General features: G+C 37.3%; 1 protein-coding gene and 1 long non-coding RNA gene across 6 annotated transcripts in view; one reads left to right on the forward strand and one right to left on the reverse strand.

Moving 5' to 3' along the window:
- Window positions 1-23,996, reverse strand: part of ANKS1B (ankyrin repeat and sterile alpha motif domain containing 1B) — a 409,696-nt gene that overhangs the window by 144,696 nt on the left and 241,004 nt on the right. For all 5 annotated transcript variants that reach the window (XM_090140258.1, XM_090140254.1, XM_090140265.1 and 2 more), the window contains one exon: window positions 11,944-12,096. In XM_090140258.1, coding sequence (XP_089996384.1) covers window positions 11,944-12,096 — 153 coding nt within the window. The remainder of the gene's footprint in view (window positions 1-11,943; window positions 12,097-23,996) is intronic.
- LOC149919554 (uncharacterized) lies at window positions 1,225-20,089 on the forward strand. The gene is made up of 4 exons (XR_016466645.1): window positions 1,225-1,277; window positions 17,039-17,194; window positions 19,021-19,081; window positions 19,620-20,089. It is a non-coding gene; the product is annotated as an uncharacterized LOC149919554 (long non-coding RNA).

Here is a 23,996-nt window from a genome sequence, read left to right on the forward strand (position 1 = left end):
TTACAGTAAACAAAGTGAGTTTCAGAACCAAATAAATGTTTTCACTTCTCTGTTAGTGGGTCTGTACTCCATTATGAGTAATATCTTTTTTGACTCTCAGTAGCTCCTTGTATACTTACACAGAAGAAGAAATACTTATTAGAACAATAATAACAACAAAACAGGAATGCTAAAATTCTGTTGCTTATGGAAATATTAAAAATTGTCAGCAATAAACACAAAATCTCAGCCTAACAGCTCCTCCTGCAGAGAGTGAGGGGGTTTTATCCTTGACGTGGTGAAATAATCTTTGCTAAATCCCTGAGGAAATGCAGAGAAGACAGCAGCCAGTTTGCTTTTGTTCCTTATCTGAATTCCAGAGACCATATTCAAAATGTTATGATGTAAAAATGAATTAAATTAGACCAAAATCCCTAGGAAAATGTTTTGTCTTGCCTTTTGCCTTAGCTTAAATGAAATATCTTCAAAGAACCTTCCTTACACTGTCAAGGTATCATTGACTCAAATCTTACCTGGAACAATATCCATGTTTTATTCTTTTTATTTTTTTATGACATAGTTATTTTCCATTTTTTTTCTGTAAATTATCATTTTGATTTCATGCAATTGTTTACTAATAACAGTAGGAAGAATCATGAGAGAACCTGTAATTTCAGGACATATTTCAGAGAGCATTCTAGGTGCTTTCTAGCCATTCATGAAGGCAACTGCCTGCCATAAAGAGCCAGCAAGCTAATGAAAAGCTAACAAATTTGAAGACCAAAGCAGAATGGAATACCTAACTGTGAAAATAATTTGCTATATATGAATGTAGCCATTTATTTACTTTGTAGATATAAAGTAAGGACTTTTTTTTTTTTTTTTTTCCAAATGATGCTTATATATCCTGTGTATGTTATTCTCCTGTGCATTTCTAACCTTCTTTACTAAGGAATTTAATGGCATTTGTTTCCCACTCTCACCATCTCATCCTTGCATACAACTCCCTCATTTATTACTGTCTCCAGTTCTCAGTTCCCTCTTTCCCACGCTTTTGTTCCAGTGAATTTCCAAAGCCAACCACCCCATATGCTTAGAGACATACTGAACATCTTTCTTTCCCTCTCACTTGAAGTCACATCTTACTGCTTCTACTTCCCAGGGAGCCACAGATTAAGAAAAAAATGTTCCCAGATCAAAGTAGATAACCCAAGAAAATGACCTTTTTTTTTTTTTTTTTTTTTTTTTTTGTGGATGTCATATGATATTGGTACTGCATGGTTTTCTGTTAAGAGCAGGTAAGAATTATTTCTGCTTGCAAATTGCTCTCAGCTTCAGCAAAAGAAACAGCCTAGATCTCTAATAACTCTTTAATAATGTACGTTTATGAACTAGCCTGGTGCTTTGCCACCAATCCGCCTCAGGTATAGCTTTGATATTTTTGCTTATATGGATCCTAACTAAATGTAACTTCTTAGATGGGAAGCACAATCTGTTTTGTGTTTGGTTACATTCACTAAAACATGGTAGAACCATATTGCAAGTGGGAAGACAAATGTTTAAAGTACTCAGCTCTGCATAATTCTGCTGTAGCTTTGTGCACATGATTGTAAATGCTCTTCTTTCTAGCTTACTGGAAAGATATATGAAACAAAGTCATTATGACTGAGCACTTCCCATCTTCAAGTAGAACATGCATGTGGAAGAGGGGATGATAAAAAAATTCTTTCCCATGATGGAGAAAACAGTTAAATAGCATCCAGGAAATATATATACACCCAACAAACGTAGTCAGGGAACCTAACTTTGGCTCACAGAGGTTACGATCCAGCTTTCAATGCCTGAAAAATAGTATAAGTAATATCAAACTCTGTTTTTTCTAGTGGCATCTGTCATTAGTGCACCTAAATCAAATGTTTTACGCATTGACAAAAAAAAAACAACAACAACAACCACAGATAAACACTGTGAGAGGTTGTGAGGCTGACTTTCTCTTTTGAACCCCATAAAACCAGAAAGATCTATTTCCATGAACAGACTAACAGGTTTCCAACTGCTAAGTTATAACAGCTAAGTTATAATTTATTATCTGAATATATCTCTGAATTGCACTGCACATAAAAAATGTTTAATTGCATTTTCTCTCTCTCTCTCTCTTTTTTTTTTTTTAAATTCATCTTTGTGGTGCTGAAAAATTCTGACCTTAATTCTATTACTCCTCTGGATATAATACTTTTTTCTCTTTTTTAAATCCAGGTCTGTGCCTGTATAATACAAATGCAGTGGATTGCAGGGAAATCCATGGTAGCTCTGAGAAGTGAGAATAAGGCAGAAGACACAGGATAATGCTGCTGTCCTATTTCTGGTACATTAATCACTCTGATAGGTCTATGTGGCACAGCGCTGCACTTGCTCTTACACCTGAGAATGTTAACAAAATCTGCTGTGCAGGGAAAATATTTCTAAAACGCCTGTGATCTTCAACATCCTTATAACTAAAATGACTGCCATTCATTCCTCTCTACCCTTAACTATCAAAACCATTTGTGAACAGAAGACAAGTGATGCTAGTTGAAGTGAGATCTGATATCATTCTTGGGGAGTTTTTATTGGAAATATCAACCTATCACAATATCCTATAAAGCAAAAGAGAAGAAAAAAAATTAAAATATCTTAAAGGGGAAAGAGTTCTCCTTTGCACACTGCTGAGATTTAGTTGAAAATGGCAGCAATTTAAAAAAAGCCTCAGAATGGTACCATAGTCCTTGAAACCATTATGTAATAAATTCTGCAGTTTTATTTCCGTGCAAATTCATTATGATTTTTATAATTGGACAAATTTCTTTAAAGTAAAAGCAGAACTACTGCTTTATAACATTACCATCACTGTGTTCATTTGCTTTTATCTACCACAAACTTCAGGAACTTTATAATGACCTTCAATCAACATAATCTATTTTAAAATGCCATAGACTAGAAGTAGTTTTTGAGGGTAGCAAATGAACACATTTGACACAAGCAATTTACTCCAGAAAAACTAGCACAAGTAATTTACAAGAATCAAAATCTAAATGAAATATCCTAGAGGAACCACCTTTTATTACACTGTACAATTATTACTGTAATGAATGTATTGCAATGCATGCAAAGACTGCATGTTTGGAGGGCAAAATTCAAAATAGAGTCTAAAATATCTAAACTAACATCACATTGCAGAATCCAAAAAAGGACTTTATTTTTAAATAGTAATTCATTTTTATTGCAGGTATCTCAACACTGAAAAGCTTAAGTTGATAAAATATAACTCTTTATCCCAGGCTTTTCTAAGATACTAAAGGCAGAACAAATTGTTGCCCAGGACAACAAAATATTTAGTGACTATTTATGTTTCCTTCTTTTTTGTTTGTTTGTTTTGTTTTTGTAGAGAGCCCGTGGGCTGTGAAGAGAGGTTACTGTCTAGCTTATTTAAAGGGAACAAGAGTTCTTGGCTTTGACTTCTTCAGCTGTAATCTCCTTTCTGGAGATTACATTCTGAATCTTAAACGTGAACCATCTTACAGAACACTAAGATTTTGAGAGAAAATCAGAAAATAAGGCAATTTATTTGCTGCCTGAATGGAGGAAGATTTTATAAGGATACTTCAGAGACAATAACCTCTCTGGCACTAGGCAGAGTAGGTTGCTTTAATAAAAAAATTATCTTGCATTATAAATCAATCATTTGTGCTACCTAGTGTGTTACAGGACAAGAAAATGATCCTGCAGGTGGAACACAATAGGTGCTAAAATTGCTCAGCTTTGATTATTAGTACTAAAAATTGCTGCCAATCACTACCTGATTATAATTTGTTTTGAAGAGTGCGTGGGGCAGATGAAAAGAAAAAAGAGAGAATGAGAGAGCCAAAAAAAAAAAAAACGAAAAAAAAAAAACAGCAAAGCCTTGGTTTTAAGAATTCTATGATAAGAGCAAAGATTTACCTCAGAAAAGAGGTAAAAGTCATTGTTAAAAAACATATTTTGATATAACTGAAACCCTTAAAATCAGAAATAAATGGACAAAATGGGAAAGTTATTAAAAATAAATCAGAAAATTTCAGTGATTAAAGATTAAATACGATTATTTTACAATGTTTGTTATCAGAAAGCATTTTTTTTTCATTACTGTCAAAATATTAGCAAATACACATACAGAATTAGGGAAAATATGGCAAAGTACTAATGTTGTCTTTTCTACATGCATAATCTGTAGTGTAAAATGATACCAGATAAATTAAAAGAGAATTATACCAAAAAAGTAAATGCTGTGAAAATGTCCACAGTGCAAATGCTTCCCCTTCCTTTGCTTCCCTGTATTTGAACCAAAGCACTGTATTTAAACTAAAATAAGTGTTTTTCCTCCCACCTCCTCCAAGTATGAGCACTGTTACAATCCAAGGTAGAAGCAGAAAGAGGTAAACAGTGGATGTCTTGAAAAAATTGCCATGCTTTATGTTGTCTCTTGATCTTTTGCAAATAACAGTGTAGGCAAAAGATGATGACATATTTAAAAGGTATTTTGCATTACCATGAGGAACAGATGGAAGTTTGCACATCGAATAGCTCAAGAGGCTGAGATCACTATTTATGCAAAATGTTACATGCAGAGCTTGTACATAAGATTTAAACTTATTACGAAGCTGCAATACTGGCTTATGGACATCTTCACAATATAACGGCTTCCATCAACATTTCCAGAAATCACCACTGAAACACTACAACATAAAAACTGTTTCTAAATATAAAATCCACCATCATTTACAGAGTGACTGATGGTGCTGCTAATGCAGGAAGAATCTGACTGTAGAATGTTTTCAAATGCAAGATCCAATGGAAGGAATTTACTACATGATTCCACTTGTTATGTATTTCCTTCTTGCAAAAGGAACAAAAATGTATTAAAAGCCTTCTGAGACACCTGTGAGTGCTGTGGATGAACAAAATCTACACAGCAATCATGTATGGAGAAAAAATGCTATTTGTATAATATCTCATAGCTTTTATTGTACAGTGAACTTACTGATCCTGTTTCCAAAGTAAATAGAATAATTTACTGAGTTACTTAGTAGTGTAGTAGCTGACACGAAATAATGTAATGTCATTTGAGGCACTGCTTTACTAATGTAGGAGCAACTGAGTAAATCCATATATATGTCTTAGCTCATCAAGAAATAATGCATCATGATGAAAGCTGTTCGGTGTCAGACCCATCTACAGATTATGTGATTTGAAATACATAAGCAACTATCCTGTTGTAAAAAAACCTACTTAAGATTTGATTGTATTATTAATGCACAGTTTTGCAAACACATGAGCCAGAGGATAACCTCATAACAACAAGGGCTATGCATTAGCCACTTCAAAATTGTAGTTGTTTAACATACAAAACACCAGAAATGTAGTAGAAAAGTGTCTTAATGCATAGATTATTACTTGAGCAATGAGTGAGAAGACTCGAAGTTCAGTCTGCCTGGCAAAGAACTTCAAAGATTCCCATAAAATTTACATAGGCTGGAAATATCTGTCCCTCAGTAAAACAAGCCCATTTGATTTTGAAGGATGGCAGAGAGAATCTGGAGCATTTTATGCTACATCAAATCTCTGGAATACAGGACTTCTGATTTTGCACCAGGTTGTCTCTGCAGAAGTGGCATTTACATTTGAAGTAATGGGAGTCCTTGATTTAGCTTGCTGGATAATTATTTATTTTCAATTATATACCATTAAATATAAATAAATGTATGCACATCTGTGTGCACACATATGCATCTCTGGAGCTGTTTTTAAAGTATTTGTTCACATAAATTAACTTCAAATACCTTCTTAATTACATTAACAAAGTGTTCATAAATATTCAGAAAGACATGAATTAAGAACATGAATTAAGAGAATTTTCTAAAACACTGACAGAACTTATTTTTAATATGATTCCTAGTAAGTTGAGATTCTACAGAATATATTGCTAATGCAGTAGACTTCCAGTCTAGAGTAACTACAGGAAGAGCTATGGACATCGTTATTAGTCAGCAGTACCTTTGGGACTGTGACTCCATGTTCTCTCAATTCCTTTCAGTGAGCTAAAATCCAGCATGGGGCTCTAAGGAAGAGAGGAAAAGGAATAGAAATTGTAGATCTACAATCACAACATATGAGAATGTTACTGAGATGTAATGTTTCATTGTTCTTCAAAACTTGCCTCTGCAGAGTGGTACACCTGGGAAATTAACTAATAACAAGAGAAGAGTTGCAGAATAATTTGTCAAACAGAATCTGAAGGACAGTCCTCTTAAAAAAAAGGATGTCTTTCATGCCAAGAGCATGGGAAATTAAGTTGTCAAGTGAGAACTGTACAAAAAGCCATCCATTTGGCATGTATTACCAAGACAAGCTATGGAGTTGCTATCTGTTCTATTGGAATAGGTAGGGAGGCTGCTAAGCAAAATATTAACCTAATCAAGAAATCTGAATGCAGTCTGTGATTCATTTTCAAGTCCTTTAAGCAGAGACTATAACTTGTATTGACACTGTAGGTGTATTAGTTGGCTAATGCCTCAGAAGAGCTTTGAGAGTTAAGCTCAGTACAAAGGTTGCTATTTTTTATATCTATAGGTTCAAGCTAAATATGAGTAAAGTAACTCTGACTTTGAAACTAGACATGTATAGCTGGCACTCTGCGCATTTAGAGCTATACAGAGATGGACTAGAAAGATACAGCACAAAGATTTTTGGTAGTATTAAATGGCTATTAAATGGCTAAGTGAAGTTTAGCCATTTTGCAAAACTTCAGTTGGCAAGAGAGATTACTGAAAGGAGAAATGATACAAGTGTAAAATGAACCACAGCACAGAAAGGATAAATAGAAAAGGAATTCAAGAATAAATTTCCAGAATTGCTAGTAATGATGTGTAAATTTGGAAATAAAGGTGTCTAAGCTTGTCCCAGGAATTTAATAGCGTATCCTAGTAGTGGACACATAGATAAATGCAACCAGAAAGAGTAAAAAGTGACTGTTGTAAAGGTACCTCACATCTCAAAATCTTATTGGAGCTCTTTGAAACAGTCAGAAGTACATAGATAAAGTTGATGATCTGCTTGTCTGGGTTTCTAAAGTATTTTGACAAATCTTGTAAGAAAAATATAGCAGTCATGGCATGATGCCATAAGAAGAGGGGTCTTTTGCAGCTAAATAGCCAGTTAAAATAGGAAACTGTAGGAAAAAAACCCAACAGTTTTCAGAGTGGAAGAAGTTGTCAAGTGACAATTCTTAATAGAAGAATTCCTAGTGAAATTCTGAGGAGATCAGTAAACGGACCTCTGCTGTTCAACATATTTATAAATTCCATTGGAAAGAAGACTAGTGGTAACATTACAAAACTGTCTCAGAAGTCCTTCAGCTGGAAGTGATTAATGACTGGAAGAATGTTGTGCAGATAGCTCATAATATGACTATCCTTTGTGCACAGCCTTCCCTAGTCACCCGTTTAAGGTCAGTTTTATAGATGACACAGGGTAGCATACAGAACTTCTGATCTGTTTCAGCATGGCCATTTTAATGAACTTCTGTTACTATACTACAAAAAATAGTGGGATGCAGTAGCAGCTTCAAATAAGGGATCACTTCTTCAAACAGTACATATTTAAACTGTGCAACTTGTTGGCAATATTACAGATAGTCTAAGGTATTCAGTTATAAACTAATGGAAGATAGTCAATTGGTGGCTAATTTCTCACTCCAGTATCTGATCTAATCCTTAACAGCAATCATTATATCCAAATAGAAACAGGAATGCAAGTTTTGAGAGAATGCATGAAGAATATTTCCCCAAAAGCTCAAAATCAGGAATATAATTGAATATATGAAACAATTTGTTAAACATTAATTCTAAAGAAACAACTAATCACCCATTTGAAAGATCTCTGTACAAAAATAGAAGAGGCTCACTATGCAGGATGAACTTCTGGAAAAAAAATGTAAAGGTTACATGTAACCTTCCTCCCAGGAATTCATCTATCTGTGATTCAAGGCCTACTTTCAGAAAAACACAGCTGTGTAACCATTCTCAGTTTTTTTTTTTTTCCAAGAAAATTGCTAGGGTGTGAGAAGGAGCTGTAGAAGAGTACACAGGCTGAAAGCATGCCAGATAAGAAAGGTAAAATTGAAGACATAAGTAAGATTGTTGAGATGGGGAAACTGGCACCTCAAGGATTCAAGAATAACAATGCTCATATTAAAAGGCGTAAAATCCTGAGGAAAAAAGGGAATCAGAAGAAGGCAATTCAGCAACATTGTAGATAAGCCTGCTCCAAGAGCAGCAGAAGCCAGAGATTCCCTACCTGAGTGATGACTACTTCGCCATTAGACTGAGTGACTCATTTGTGGGGGGTGACTTAATGCTTAATTCATTAGTCCTGCAATGTATTGTGTGTTTTAGACAACAAATAGCTCATTTTGTGCTTTTACCTTGTTTATATCTTGCATGAAGAATCTCTTTGGTAAATGTTCCCTGAACAGAGTGACTCCCAGAGGGGGAGGGTTACATAAGTAATCCAGGATAACAGACAAGAATAATGTGATTAGTCACATGGAAGAGCATTTATACTTTAAAGCACAGATATATGCTTTAGATGGTTAGAGGATTTCAAAACATAGTGGACTTTTTCCAGCAGATTAGATATTTTCCACAGAAGTTCCACATCAACATTGAATAAATGGTATCTGAATCTGAGTACAGAATTTGACCTTTCTACAGAGCCAAGGAATCTTGGAGACAAAAACAGAAGTGTTGGAAAACCAGTTCTGGGAGAAAGCAGATCCTGAATACTTATACTCTGAGGACAAGACAGTTTGAACTACCCTTCCCAAAAAGCACATTCCTGAGAAATTAACAAAGTCAATGAATCTGGGACAATCCTTGATCTAAATGACAAACGAATAAGTGAAATAGAATCTAAATTTCAAAGACTGTCTTTCTGAAGACAGACTGAGGAGGGTGGCAGGAGCTAACAAGAAACACAAGCTAATAGCTTTTTTAAAGTTTGATTCAATTGCTTTAAGGAATAGCTGCTTGATTGTGCTTGAAGGAATACACATTATTTATATGTATACCTAAAAGTCCAAAGGAGACTAGTACACAAATTAGAGCAGACATTTAACTGCAGCAGGAACTTGCATCTTAAATTTGTTTCTCTCTGCCAATAAGGTAGCTAGATTCATTGAGTTGCAGGGAGAATTTCCAAATATACTGTCTGCTATTTGTCTTCCAAAAAAACCCAAACCAATGGACTGTTTGCTTTAATAAATTAATAGATTTATACCTTGAAATAGAAGAAAAGCACCTTGGTCAGCATCACACATGGAAGTTAGAGGTATGCTATAAGTAAAAGCATATTAGATGCCATGATGACAAAAGACAGTCTTACTACTAACATACAAAAAAAAAAATCTACGACCTCATGATCTTGATCCACTACCATAAAAGTATAGAAAGAAGATAGTAAATATTTTTAATTTTTCAGAATGTAACAAAAGGTTTGTGAAAAATCAAATGTTCCCTTCTCTCCCATGCCCTTTCAACTATGCTATTTTACTTAATAAAGACATTATTTTTACCCTCAAATCTGCTTCTACCCCCTGAAGAAGCCATGAATGATTCCCCAAAATCATAATGAAAAGAAGCACCAAATATGAACTAATGAGTTCCTTGCATAGAAATAAGAATGGCTTTTGTGTCAAATTCAGAGGCTGCAGCTGTTTAACCAATGGCTAAAAGGAAAAAGTTATCTCTGTAGTGCTTGTTACATTCCAGAGTTAGAGGCTTTGATGCTTATGGATTTCTTTATGAAAACTTTCTGTAACAAGGTCTTGTTTGCCTTGGCCTGAACAGGAGGTGGAACCTTTGAAATCGATTTCAGGCAGCAGGACTGCAGGTCAGAGATAAGCCAAACTGCACAATGCCTCAGACCAATTTCTTGTCCATTTCTGAAAATTTCCCCTCAATCCATACAGCAAAATAACAATAAGTATTTTCCAGAGCCACAGCTTCTTGTAATTAGCAATTATTTCATTATGATTAGATGCCACTGATTGGTCAGAAAAGTCAGAAAAATGAAAGGAAATAAATACTGGCTAGACTCTAATGAAAATTCTGAGAATTTTAGTGACTGCTTTAGTCACTATGCTTTATTACCCAATAGCAGGGAGAAATTTATATATGCAACCATAAAAACATTTAAATAACTGTTTAATAGCTCCTTATCGCAAATGATGGCAAAAAGGAACATTTTCCCAAGAAGCATAGGGATTAATTGTGAACAGGCTGTTAACCCCTGAAATTAGAGGGACTTGTACTGGTTTGGTTTATACTAATTTTACAGAAATGTATTCCTGTTAATTTCAGTGCAGGCACTTACTTCTCTTTTCAACAATTAAATAAATTTGGAATTAAACTGTGTCTTTAATGAGGCTCTAATGATCCACTTGGGGGCGCTAAAAGGTAATTTGTTTGTGAATTGATTATGGCAAAATGGTTGGGATTCAAAATAACGTTACACAACATGAGCAGAGACTTCTACTTTTTCAGCTCATTGCTGGCTGTTCATCTATATAAGCTTCTGGAGCAATGGGTCCCCAGTTCTTAACAAATTTCCATCTACTTACAGAAAAAAGAATCAGTTATAAGTAGCTTAGCAGCAGACACCCATAACATCCATCAAATCCTAACTTCATTATACTCCTCCAACATAGATTGAATGCAACAGACAGAACATGTAAGGCAGACTAATCCTTACTCTTATTTTACATTTGCATGCAAGCTAAAATTAACTGGGGGGAAGGGGATAGGAAGAAAAAAGAAAGAAAGAAAAGAAATTTTAACAAGTAGTAGCTTTGCCTTTCAGTTAATAAGAAATACCTCTTCTTTTAAACACTGGTCCTGGGCTATACCTGCTTGTAACTTGTACACTGGTTACTGTGTTGAAACATGGCTTTGCACCATTTTTATGTTATCCATTTCTCTAGCTTGAAGGGAATTGAGAACTATTCCCCACCATGAAGTTACATCTTACACTTGATTGCCTGTGGCTTCCGGTGGCCCTTTCACTGCTCTGACAGATAGGCACTAATTAGAGGTGGAGACACAGTATCTCCTACACAGGAAGGAAGAGCAGATTTTTTTTGGTGTAGAGCTAATAAAATATGACATTGAGCTTTTGTTCACGTAGGGATTGTCTTAAAGATCAGATAAGGTGACAATATAGTAGATTTCAAAAGCCACAGCAGATCCAAAGCTATAATCATCTATCTTTTACAAAAGCAAACAACATCAGTACCAGACACAAAACTTATATGAAAATTCCAATGGTAAAGCTGTACTCTCAATTTCTTCACTGTAGTAGTACAAAATTAATCTTATTCCAAATTAATATGCAGTGCAGTCCACTTTAAAGTTTATGGTTGCCCATATTTAGGCAACAAATTTAACTGACTTATGTAAACAAAGTTTCAAGCAAAAGTGGTAATTAAATACAATATTTTGTTCTGTTAGTATAACTTGTCTATATTTAGGGTTTCTTTCTTTCAAGTTTAATTTAGCCAAGCATGTTGAAAAAAACACCTGTGTTTATAAGAGCTACTGTTGTTAGGCACTCCGTAAGTGAGAACGTACAATTTATAAACAATAAAAATATACTTTGAAATGTCATTCAGCATCCTGAAGGCAGATGCCATGATTGAATGTCATGCTAAAGACAATGAAAATGCAAATAGAAGCAAATGGTACAGTCAACCTAGGTAAAGGCATGAAAGCTGTAATCATTAACAGTACTTGATGACAGTATTTGTAGTGCAGTTTGCTTTTGTGCTTTTCCTTTCCTACGTGAAGACATGTAACATATTTCGGAGCAAGCACTGCTATAAACTGACCAACTTACATTAATTAATTCAATCTCCCAGATTTTTTTCACAAGGTCCATCGATGTATAGCCATTAATTAGAAAGGATTTGGTATAGTCACCCAGTTCAATGGAATCCAGCCATTCAGCTACAGAGGCGGGGTTGTAGCCATCATGACCGATCTGCTTCATCTGAAAAACAAGAATGAGTAAGAATTGCTGATAATATTCATTAAACATGTTTCAGAGAGTGGCTATTTACATTTATTTTCCTTGGGACTTTATTCTCTGATTGACACCCTTTCAAAGTTTAGCACAACACGAAGAAAGAATTTTATGAGTAAAAGTACTAATAAAAGTTAGTTTTCAATGGGTCTTTTTCTCATGGCTCTTTGCCTTTTAAACTAAAATACACCAAGACTGTATGTAGCATGTGTTCAATCCTTACTAGACATCACAGAATCCATAAGCAAGGGAGGGCAAAAGACAGAGAGAGAGAGAGAGAAAAAAAAAAGAGAGAGAAGGGGATTATTAATATCCTGACTGCACAAAAATGTCACCTAAGATTTCATAGTAGGAGAAGAAATTAAACTGAAGGTTGGATCTTTTGCTATCAAACTCCAAATGAAACATATTTCCTTGGTTATATTATTCCTAATTTATCTCTCCTACTAGGTTATCTGATATTTCATAGAGGTTGAAGCCACAGTGTATTTTTTCACCCCCAAGGGAAGTTTAAAATAGTGTCTTTCCTCTACCTGGTCATATTTTTCATGGAGCTCCTGGGAATTTAATATAATTTAGATTGCTCTGCTTCTGTGAAGTTGATTGCGACTGGACAACTGAAACAAATATTACTGGAACAAAACTGACAGAATGATGTACATAGAAAAGCACAATGTGCATTTATAAATCAACCCAAGCAGAAAAAGCACAATCATATACATTTTATTTTCATTAAAAAAAACTAAGAAATCCAACTAGCATCTAATTTTCTGGTATGCTGTAAAACTACTAAGAAGTAATGAACTGTAATTTTTCTTTCCAAATCGCCTCTCAGTGACACAGGAGAAGATTTTGAAGATAGCCTTTAAAGAAAAAATGAATAAAGCCTCTACCTGTGCAATTAGTTATGACATACTGTTCTTAGGAATTACAGAGCAACTTGCAACAGTTTGCAACACACAAAGAAATAGAAAAAAAACAATGCAATAGCCTCAATTTTCAACACCACTATTTGCATATCGCTGACATTCTTGTTGTATTGACATGTAACTCTGGCTTATTTGATAATACACTGAATTGGTAAACTTTTAAGAAGTTTCAGAGGTTTAGAAGGCTTTGCATTCAGCACAGCATCTCCAGAATATGCAAGAGTGGTACTATGCATGGTGAAAGGCTATCTCCCACTTCTGCCTTCTTATATACTCTGCAACTTTCTGAGAAACACTGGAAGTATGACAAAAATATAATGCTTTGAGCTTAAGTTTGAAGTGACAAAGTAATTTAAAAAGAAGAGAATTCTGATCTTAACACCTTGCCTCAAACAGTTTATTTCTCAAAGTTTATTTGAAATGCAATTTAATTCAAAGCAGAGAAAAAAAAAATTGAAATCCAAAGTAGTGTGTTTGTCTATCTGTTCAAATGCAGAAAGCCAGCAAGTCACGATCTTGACCTTGGTTTCCTGCAGTAGCAGAGAGGAAGGATGCAGACACACTGCATCATGGATTTGACAGTTTACTCTTTGGTCTTTTGCTGCAGATGTTGGGTATAAAATATTAATGGAAATATTTAAATGATGCAGTGAAATCATTACCTTAAATCATATAAGAGAGAGAATTCCCATAATTAACTACGGGAATTGTAACCTTCCAGGTCACTTCTGAAGCAAAGGATTCATATTAGGAAGTGAGAGTTAAAAGGCAAGAATTAAGTTATGACTATGAATTCAGTTTTGTTGCTGATCTTGACATTTTGGAATTTAGTTTCATACTGATTTAGAATAAAAGCTCCAAATGCCAAAAGCATGGCAAACTCTTCTTTGGCTATCATTCAGATTTATTTCCAATTTTATAGTAAAGGTAGTCAGTCCAGCAGACTGCAAAACCACAGAGAACACTGTCAGCTCTGCTTCTGGGAAAGCTTATTTCTAGAGCTGATTTGAATTAAGTTATTGTTAAACAACAGACACTTGGAAAGAAAGGTCCCAATAAACAGAAGAAAAATTTATATAGAGAGAAGATATGAAGGAGATGTATGAGGTCCACAGGGAACCCATGACTTTTGAAATACATATTTTTGTTTCCCTTCTCCTAACATAGAAAAGTAAAGCACTTTTGAAACAATTTTCAGAGAATTCAGATGGAGAACATTATGCAAAATCTTTCTTTTGCTTATTACTATTTAAACTTTAATAAATATTGATTTTAGCACTATTTTTCTTCTGACTTGCTGATTAAGAAAACTCATGCTGTTTAGCACATAATACTGAAAGCCCATCAGTTTCTATGAAAAGCAAACATGGCAGGGGAAGTTTCTGAATTCTGAGTTCTCAAAGGAGATCTCCCTCAGAAGGGCTGTTAAAACAGATATCAATCCTACTGAAGTGTGTTGCAAAGGGATGCAAGCATGGAAACACAGAACGGCCCAATAAGCAAAATGCTGAGAACAACTGAAATGTATGCAGCAATTTCACACTCTGAATTTGGTGCCAACAGACAAAACTGTCATCAAGTCACTCAGCAGCCTGCATGAACATGCACTGGAGTATTGCCAGGCACCAGGAGAGTCTACAACATTTCCCCTCTCTCTGCCCCAAAGCCTGGAATACAGGGTGTTCCATTTAAACACTGGGAAGCAGTTTACTGTGCAAGAGAAGCAGCAATGGAACTGGTTGCCCAGAAAATCTGTGCAGTCTTCCTCCTTGAAGATCTTCAAAAGACACCTGAACATGTGCCTTGGCAGCCTGTTCTAGGCAGCCATGCCTGAGAAGGAGGTTTAGATCAGATGCAACAGAAGTCCCTTCCTGCCTCATCTGTGATTCAGTGATTTGGCTGCCTGTGTTGAAGGCCAAATCAGGTATTGTGCATCTGAGTAACCATGGGTCATACCCACACAGAGTGCAGTAAGAAGTTTTGATGGGGCCACTTCACCTTCTGCAGGAGTTGAAATTGAGCTCAGGTCCATGCCTTTGGCCATCACCTGAGCTATGCTATAGATACACCTGTACCTAACCAGTACCTTGCTGATCCTTCCCACTGACTCATCCTCCGAAATCAACCTCAGACTGTCCTTGTCTTTGTGGATTTGCCTTATGCTGTGGATGTTCCAAGTTACTGACACCATTCCTGCCTTGCTCTCCTTGGAGAGTTGCTTTGTCCTTCCTGGCAACAGCATGGCCCTATGTCCCCAGCACCCCTCTCGGCTCTGAGGTCTCCTGCTGTGGTGTGGGGACCCTGCCTCCTGTTCCCTGACACCAATGACAGAAAATAAATCTCAGAACTAGGATATCTGCCAGCAGTTTCAGCCGAAAAGCAATAATTTGTTTTGTCACAAAAAAAAAAAAGAAACAATCTCTTTTCTAAACAGATTTTCTAAAATGCGCCTAATACGTGAAAACTAATAAACTTATCACTATCAGTTCCCTCATATGAAAAGTTTTGTTATGTCTGTTAATAACATCATCTAACTTATTAACTGTCATTCTTAGCTGGCTGAATTTTTTGCTTTCAAATATTCTTTGACAGATTGGCTATCTAGACATGATAGTATCATTTACAGTACCTACGTTTCATATAAAATGTTATGGAGTTTTTAAATAAAAATAGAAACAGTTTGAAATACAGCTGTTTGGAAACACTGCCAATTTACTTTATTACAGCATGTACTTTAGTTGCCTTGTATTCGTGTTCTCATTAACAAATAACAGCTCTTGAACTGCATGTACCTTTTTTCTATATTACAACATAATCTCAGTCTCCTCTCACAGATGATTTGTATCTTGTAGAATTCCTCATTGATGCTAACTGCTGATTGTTTGTTTGTTTTTTTCATGATTGTTTGCTTTTGATAGAAAAAGCCTTCCCATTTTACTGACCATATTTTCAATCATTTCATACCAGAACCAACAGATGAACCAGTGGTGGCAAATATCTAACCACATATGTCCACACTGTTTGACTCGTATAAAATTTCTAAGACTCAAGTCTTGACTGTTCTAAATACAGCCTTTCAGTGATTAACTGATCATAAATAGAAGCAGTTGTTCTTCCACAGACGGTGCTTCCAGTTCATTAGGTTGCTCTATTTAAAGAGCAGTATTGTTGCTAGCTGTTTCATTGCAGATGATTTTAGAATGCTGACTTAAAAAATCTAAGCATGAAGCCCATAGGATTTAGGAGTGATAGAGAAAAAGAAATGTTGAAGAAAATATGACGTAAAGTAAGCATAGAGGAAGACACAAAACACAGGAGATTTCTCTTTTTGGTCTCACTGAACTTTCACAAGCATTGCTTCCTCTGAAATGAACAGAAAGCAGAAGCCAGGAAGAGCAGTTCCTCATAGCCAGATGTTAATATCAAATAGCATTCTACTGGGTTGAGAAATCCTTTACAAGAGACTGCACATATACCAGTTTTTTTTTTTAGAAGTGTATCACTACTATACCTCTACTGCGTTTTACATAATAATAGATGGTACTGTACTCGACTTTTTGTCTCTTAAAGTTGTCCAAGTAAATATGAATGGAGCTTTACAGCAATCATATATGCACCGGTGAATTCAATAAAATGGACTGTTACTAGTTTTTTGTGTTCATCTCAGACAGAAGGAGAACTAACATTATTTTTTCTACAGGTTATATCATTATCTGGTGGATCTCATCACTGTATTAAAATCAAGCTTTTTATCCCCTGCATAAGAAGAAAGAGATGACTCGACTTTCACAGCTTTTTAAATGACAGCAGCGATTACAGTGAATTTACACACTTGTGTAGGTTTGCAAGAAAGATCTTTTTAGCAGGCACATAATGCTTTCTTATAAAATGCTGGCCTTTCTGAGACATTTAATCATCTCTCTCAGGAAAGTGTATGAAACTATCAATTACCAATCTGATTTATTCTTGATTGTTGTAAGGGGAGAAGGCTGAGGGGGAACCAGGACAGGAACAGAGAGACAGTTCTCAAGCAGACCAGCAAAACTTCCTACAGATCTGAGAAGATTTTTTAATTGCTGCTGCTGTTGAGAACGTCAGTGGGTGAAAACAAGGACCTGCCTGCAAAGGCATAGTGGGTAAGGAAGAGCTGTATACAAAATTTTTGTGTTTCTTTTCTACCTTGTCACATATTAAAAAAATCAACTACTTGAGGTTGTGTTCCAATAATGTTTGACTTTTCTTTCTGCTAGTCAGAATCTTTCAGTCTACTTGTGGAGCTTAATATAAAAAGACAATACAGTCACATTCACTTTGCAGTACAGCCTGATTCAGAATCCTGCACTAATGGTAAATCCAGATTATCATGAATTAAGTTCAGAGTTTCCTACAGAAGATTACCAGCATTACTTTAAGCATCTGTTCTGTAACTTTTTGCAGTTTGAATCTGTCCTCTGAATGAAAAGAAAAACAGATGCACGCAAACATATTTTTTCCTTTGGAAAATTTGAAATAGTTGGTTCCACATCCAGAAGAATGAAGAGAGTCCTTGTTCACCAGATGCTGTATCTGGGACAAGGGAAGAACATTCAGTGTTACTGAGATGCTTTATGTGACAGTTCAGGACATTTCTGTTTGAGATGATGTAATCTTAAGAAGCCCTAAACAAGAAATTTGTGAAATAATTAGAATGTCTGGCCTTTGATCTCAAGAGTTTCTATGATAAATTTTGAGAGCAGTCCCTTGGGTATTTGTTAGTACTTCAGCACATATTGCTGCAGATTTACACCAGATCAACAGACTAACACATAAAAGGCAATACTCACCCTCTGCTGTGTCCTCAGTAGCCCTGACTGGTATCCATTTGACAATATGCTGTCAACTGCACCCAGGGGTTGAACTAGCAATGATCTCTCTAACCCAACAGTACTATCGTTTGCTGCATAACATGACTTAAAAGTAATCTGACCATTGCCTCCACTTCACACTGGTTTGGTTTGCGGAATGTTTTGGGTACACACTGTACCTTACACTTGTATGTACACTACAATGTAGTTTTCTTTTTGGAGGAAAGTAAATCAGGAGACCAGAAGCAGGAATGCATCAAATACGATCTCTAATTTATTTTCCCCATCTTTTACTAATGTTATTTTTTGTGATGGTCAGCAAAACCCAACAATCTCTTGAGCTTCACCTATGGGATATTTAAAGGAAACGTGTCTCAATGAAATTATGCTCTTCAAGAGACACAAAGATTTGAATCAAGTGGTTGACAACCCTACCACCAAGTTTGAATTAGTCACAAGGATGAGCTGACTATGCCTTAAGAGTAAAAGTTATGGGAGAACTGAGTCCCCCTGATCTGGGAAAGGTTGCAGATGGGAATGTGGATCCCATTAGGGGCCCTGATGGAGCTCATAAAGGGCAAATACCTGGAGCAAAATAGCCACACTAGGAAAGACTTCCAGAAAGTAATTATCAGTATCTTTTTCTCAGACAGAAGTATGTGCAGAAATTCTAGGACATTCAGGATGTCATTATAGAAAATAGCACTTTCTCTCCTATAGCATATTAGCTTGCCTCAGGGTAGAGAGTAGGCAATATGGAGTCAACCACAAATAACAATGTAAAAAAGCATGAGCAGAAATAGGACTTGCTCAATGGGCAATGGTGACAGGACCAGTGATAGCTACTATAATTTACATTATACAGAGAAACAGAGAAATGATTTCATGTCCCATCAGGTGTAGCTCACTAACAGAAGGAAAAAAGGAGAACATTAGTGGGACTACTTTCATCAGACAGCTTTGAAGCACATGAATAGAAGCACCAGTCTGAGATAAACACCCTGAACATGGAGCATGGATGTTTCTAACAACTGCTCTATTCTACTGATCCATTTCTTTGTGTTTCAGAGTTGAAAAACTTCTGTGTTATGCTGAATCTAACACTTTTTTTTTTTCAGTCCTTATGGCCTTAGATGCAGTGTAATGAGCTGATTGATGAGTGACCTCCTTCCAAGCCTGGTAAGTAACTTTGAGAGGTGTTAGAAGGAAGAAAAACAGCAGTAGAGAAAGCACTTGCCTTGACACCTGTTTTACACCTTCAATTCCAGCAGACCATAACAAAACCTAGAAGTCATTGCTAGAAAGGGACATAAATGTTATGATATCCACTTTGTAGCATCTCCTCCTTTGGTCACTGTCATTAGGAATTGAAGTGTTGGAGATTTATCTGTTAGATGTGCTGAATGAGAGAGAATTAAACACCAAGATTCAAAATAGCTTGCCAAGCTCTGCAACATCTAAACCAATTGATAGCAAATAGCAAATATATGATGTGGTCCCTCTCTGCTATATCCACAGCATAGTTAATGGGCACAGGCAAAGTAGTTCTGTGTTCCTAAATGCCAGATTTAATGTGCTTACACAAATGGGTGTTACATATGAGTAATAGATCTAGCGCTTTTTAGAAGCACAGCTTTACTGCTCATATAACACTATTTACAGAGAGCATGTGCTCAAAACCCCACTCATGTCCTACTTTTTGTCTGCTTCTGCAAAGCACCCAGGAAACAGACTCGCTGCCTGCATGCCACTGCTACAAGATTCCCAGACGTGAAACCTCTCTGTGCAGGAAGGAACAAGCTGCATACTATAAGAATAGCTCTGAAGCCAGGAAAACGGTGCTTTAAGCTAACAACATTCTTCCATCTGTCAAATGAGAGAATGTGTTCCCATTACGGGCTGGGAGAAGGAGCTTTATACTGAGCAACTGACACGACATGAAAAAATTCCTTTTTCTCATCTAGGTCCTCAGATGAGCTAGGATAATTATTTTCAACCACTTAGGAATCCATTGGGAATTCACTTGCACATAGACTCTGGATGCCGAGGTAACTGAAAATGACACAATGTGACTTCTATTGTTTTCTTAGTCAATTAAGCATATCTTGCACACAAGCACTCCCTCAGTACTAGGTTTCTTTCTGAAGTCTTTGTACTTGCAAATTTAGTATACTTTCAGGCATGGTCCCTGGCTCTCTACACATCTGAACTTCCTTTTAATAAAACATATAAAATCCATCTCCAAAGATTTATTGACTTCATTCTGTTAACACAAAAAAAATTCTGAATGCAATATCAAACACTGCTAAGACATTTGCTCTAAAACTGGTATCATGCATAAAATATTTCCGTTTTAAGAATTAACTTTACAAATTATATTTCTACTGGCACGTCTTAACCTTATCTAATAATAATAAACCATAAAGTACTCTAGTTAATATTAATGTGAAACTTGAATAACTTAAACTACATTAGTGTAAGATGAGAATGTGGGCTGCTATCTCTAATCTAACAAAAAGGATATAATGACAAGCAAAAAAAGATCCCAACTCTCCTTATCTATTGCAAATATATTAGCTTACTCCCTTATGAAATGTCTTCCTCAAATACAGAATCATTAAGGAAAAATATTCTATTTTGAGAATTCTGATTCAAACATGTCTTTTTATAATGGTTAAACACAGTATAAGGAAATACGTATTTGGATAAATACGTGGATTTTTTTTCCTATTTAAAACTATGTCAGGCCTTAGCAAACAGTTCCTAAATATACTAGTGGTGTTTGAAATACAGAGATACCACCACTCCTTAGGAAATCAGTATTGAGGAGTGAGAAAAGTCATCTTCTTAGCACCAATGGATGCTTTGCAGAGGCAAAATTGCAACAAAATGGTGGAAAAACTGCAAGAGTGGGAAGAGTGAAGTCAGTGTTGAGAAGCAGCTCTAACACAATGTGGACAGAGCTGAGAGTGATGGCATCCAACCCTTGCTCATACAAAGGATGTTCCCAGGAGTGCTGTGAACAGGATGTGCAGACAGATGGGTACAGCACTTTGTGCTGCAGTTGATGCTGGCAAGGCAAACAGGGAGAGTGTTAGGCAGCCTGCTCCTTTCTTGTAGGTGAGGCACCCTATTGAAACTAAGATGGTGACCACAACTCTGATGGAAGGCCCATAATCTTTCTGGGCTGACACATTTACACAAGTGGACCTCTCAGGGAGCAAAAGAGCTGCCCAGACCTCTGGCTGTGGGAAGCTTCAGAATCTGGAAGTCATCCAAGGGACTGAGGTAAAGTGAGGGTGTCGCAGGTGCAACAGCTTGTTGATCTTTTTGAGCAGCTAACCAGGCTGTGAGAGGAAGTTGCCAGGCTGCGATATATCCAGCAGCTGGAGAGAGAGATTGATGCCTGGCATTATGCAGTGGCACAGGCAGCCCAATAGCTCTGTCTTATACCCCATCAAGGGGAAGAAGATAAGAAGGTTTCCAACCTGACAGAGGGCAGAAGTGCAGGATGAAGGAGACAGGAACCTTGTCTCTGCTTGGGACACAAGGACAAGCCCATCCCCTCTCTTCCCCAGAGTCTCCCTAGCTAATAGATATGAAGCTATGGGGTGGAAGGAGAAGAAGGCATAGATGGAGGTTTGGAACCAGAAAGGGGCAACCATGTTAAAAAGATCCAACCAAGAACCAGAGTCACAACCAGAGTCACTAAAAAAACGTGAATGGTCTTAGTAATTGGAGAATCTGTGTTGAGGGATGCTGAGGCACTCATTTGCCACGCAGATAACTTCTCTAGAAAGGTTTACTGCCTATCAGAGTCCCGCATTTGAGATATAGATATACATAAGGAAAAAGATAACAGGTAAGATAAAGCCAGAGGACTACTATCCTCTCCTGTCTTTCAAACTGGGTCTCATGAAGCTGGGACTGGGAAATAAAAAAATATATAAACGTCACTTGGGAACATGCTGAAAGAAACAGAAGTGCAGGTAAAGTTCTCCTCAATCCTACTGGCTGGAGAGAGACCGAGGTTCAGGCAGTAGGAAAATAACAGACCAATGGCTGCATGGATGCTGTCATACCCAGGGCTTTGGTTTCTATGACCTAGGACACACCTTCTATAAACCAGGAAGGCTGATGTGGGGTCACAACTGATCTGGAGGGGCAAGAATATCCTAGGCAGTAAGCTGTCAGAGCTCATCACCAGGGCTTTAACTAGATTTAATGGGGGAAGGGGATGTACTGCTGAGGAAAAGAAAGATTCAGGGAACACTGTCACTTTATGAATCAATTGGGGAAAATCTCAACTTCATTCCAGAGGTATTAGAGAGAGCTTCTTCAAGAAGGCAATGCGGCCAAAAGCCAGCTGAAATGCCTTTATACCAATGCACACAGCATGGGAAGTAAGCAGGAGGAAATGGAAACCGTGGTGCAGTTGGAAAACTATCACTGCTGTCACGGAAACATGGTGGGATGACTCATAGTACTAGAATACCATGATTGATGGCTATAAGTTTTTTAGAAGGGATAGGCCAGGTGGGAAGTGTGTGGGAGTTGCCCTCTATGTTAAGAAGTGAATAGACTGAGAAGAGCTGCCTCTGAGAAGCAGTCATGAACAGGTTGAGCGCCTGTGAATTAAAATTAGGGACTGGACCAATAAAGAGCATCTGGTGATCAGAGTCTACTATAGGCCATCTGATCAAGAGGAGTCTGTTGATGAGGCCTTCTTGTTTCAGTTGCAAGAAGTGTTGTTCTTGCAGGCTCTCATCCTGATGGGGGTATTCAACCTTTGTCCTTAGGAAGAAAGGAACAGGGCAGAGCTGGCAGCACTTCAAGGATGCCTTTCTGAAAGCAGAAGAGCTCTCCTTCCCCCAGAATAAGAAATCAGGCAGAGGAGGCAGGAAACCAGTGGCTGAGAAAGGACCCGCTGGCTAAGCTCAGGGGAAAAAGAGTAAAAGCAGTAGAAGCGGAGAGGGATGGCCTGGAAAGAATATAGGGATGCTGTCCAGCTGTGCAGGGATGGGATCAGAAAAGCCAAGGCACAGATGGAATTGAAATTGGCAAGGGATGTGATGAACAACAAGAAGGGTTTCTTTAGATACACTGGTCAGAAATGACAGGCAAAGGAGAATGTGCCCCCTCTCATAAATGAAAAGGGAGAGCTGACCTTCTCAGACACGGAGAAGGCTGAGGAACTTAGCAAGTTCTTTGCCTTGGTCTTCATGGTCAGTCAGGCTTCTCAACGCCTCTCATGTCCCTGAACTTCTAAGCAGGGGCCAGAAGAGCAAAATCTCTCGCAGGGTAAAAGTGGAGCAAGTCCAAGACTACCACATGAAGCTGAATGTGTACAAGTCTATGGGGTCAGACAACATACATCCCAGAGTTCTGAAGGAATGGGCTGATGCGTCTTCCAAACTGCTCTCCATCATATTTGAAAAGTCATGGCTTTCAGGTGAAGTACCTTGTGACTGGAAAACACCACTTCCATATTCAAGAAAGGGAGAAAGAAGATCCAGGGAACTACAGGCCAATGATCTTCACCTCTGCGGCCGGGAAGATCATGGAGCAGATCCTCCTGGTAGAGATGTTAAGGCACATGCAAGATGAGGGGGTGATCTGAGACTGCCAGCATGGCTTTACCAAGGGCAGATCATGGCTGACCGATCGGGTGGCCTTCTATGATGGAGTGATGGGACTGGTGGACAATGGAAGGGCAACTGATGTTGTCTACCTGGACTTATGCTCATTGATGTGGTCTCACACCACATCCTTATCTCTAATTTGGAGAGATATAGATTTTAAGGCTGGACTATTAGGTGGATAAAGAATGGATTGGATGGTTGTAGCCAGAGGGTTGTTTCTAACAGCTCTATGTCTAGGTGGAGGCTGGTCACAAGTTGTGTCCCTCAGGGGTCCATCTTGGGACCAGTGCTCTTCAACATTTTTACTAATGACATAATCAGTGAGATGGAATGTACCCTCAGCAAGTTTACTTATGACTCTAAGCTGTGGTGCAACTGACAAAATGGAAGGGAAGGACGCCATCCAGAGGGACCTGGACACGAATGAAAAGTGAGTGCCAAGTGCAAGGTGT

This window comes from Phasianus colchicus, chromosome 1, assembly GCF_987193195.1.
Source record: "Phasianus colchicus chromosome 1, bPhaCol1.hap1.1, whole genome shotgun sequence".
Taxonomy (NCBI): Eukaryota; Metazoa; Chordata; class Aves; order Galliformes; family Phasianidae; genus Phasianus; species Phasianus colchicus.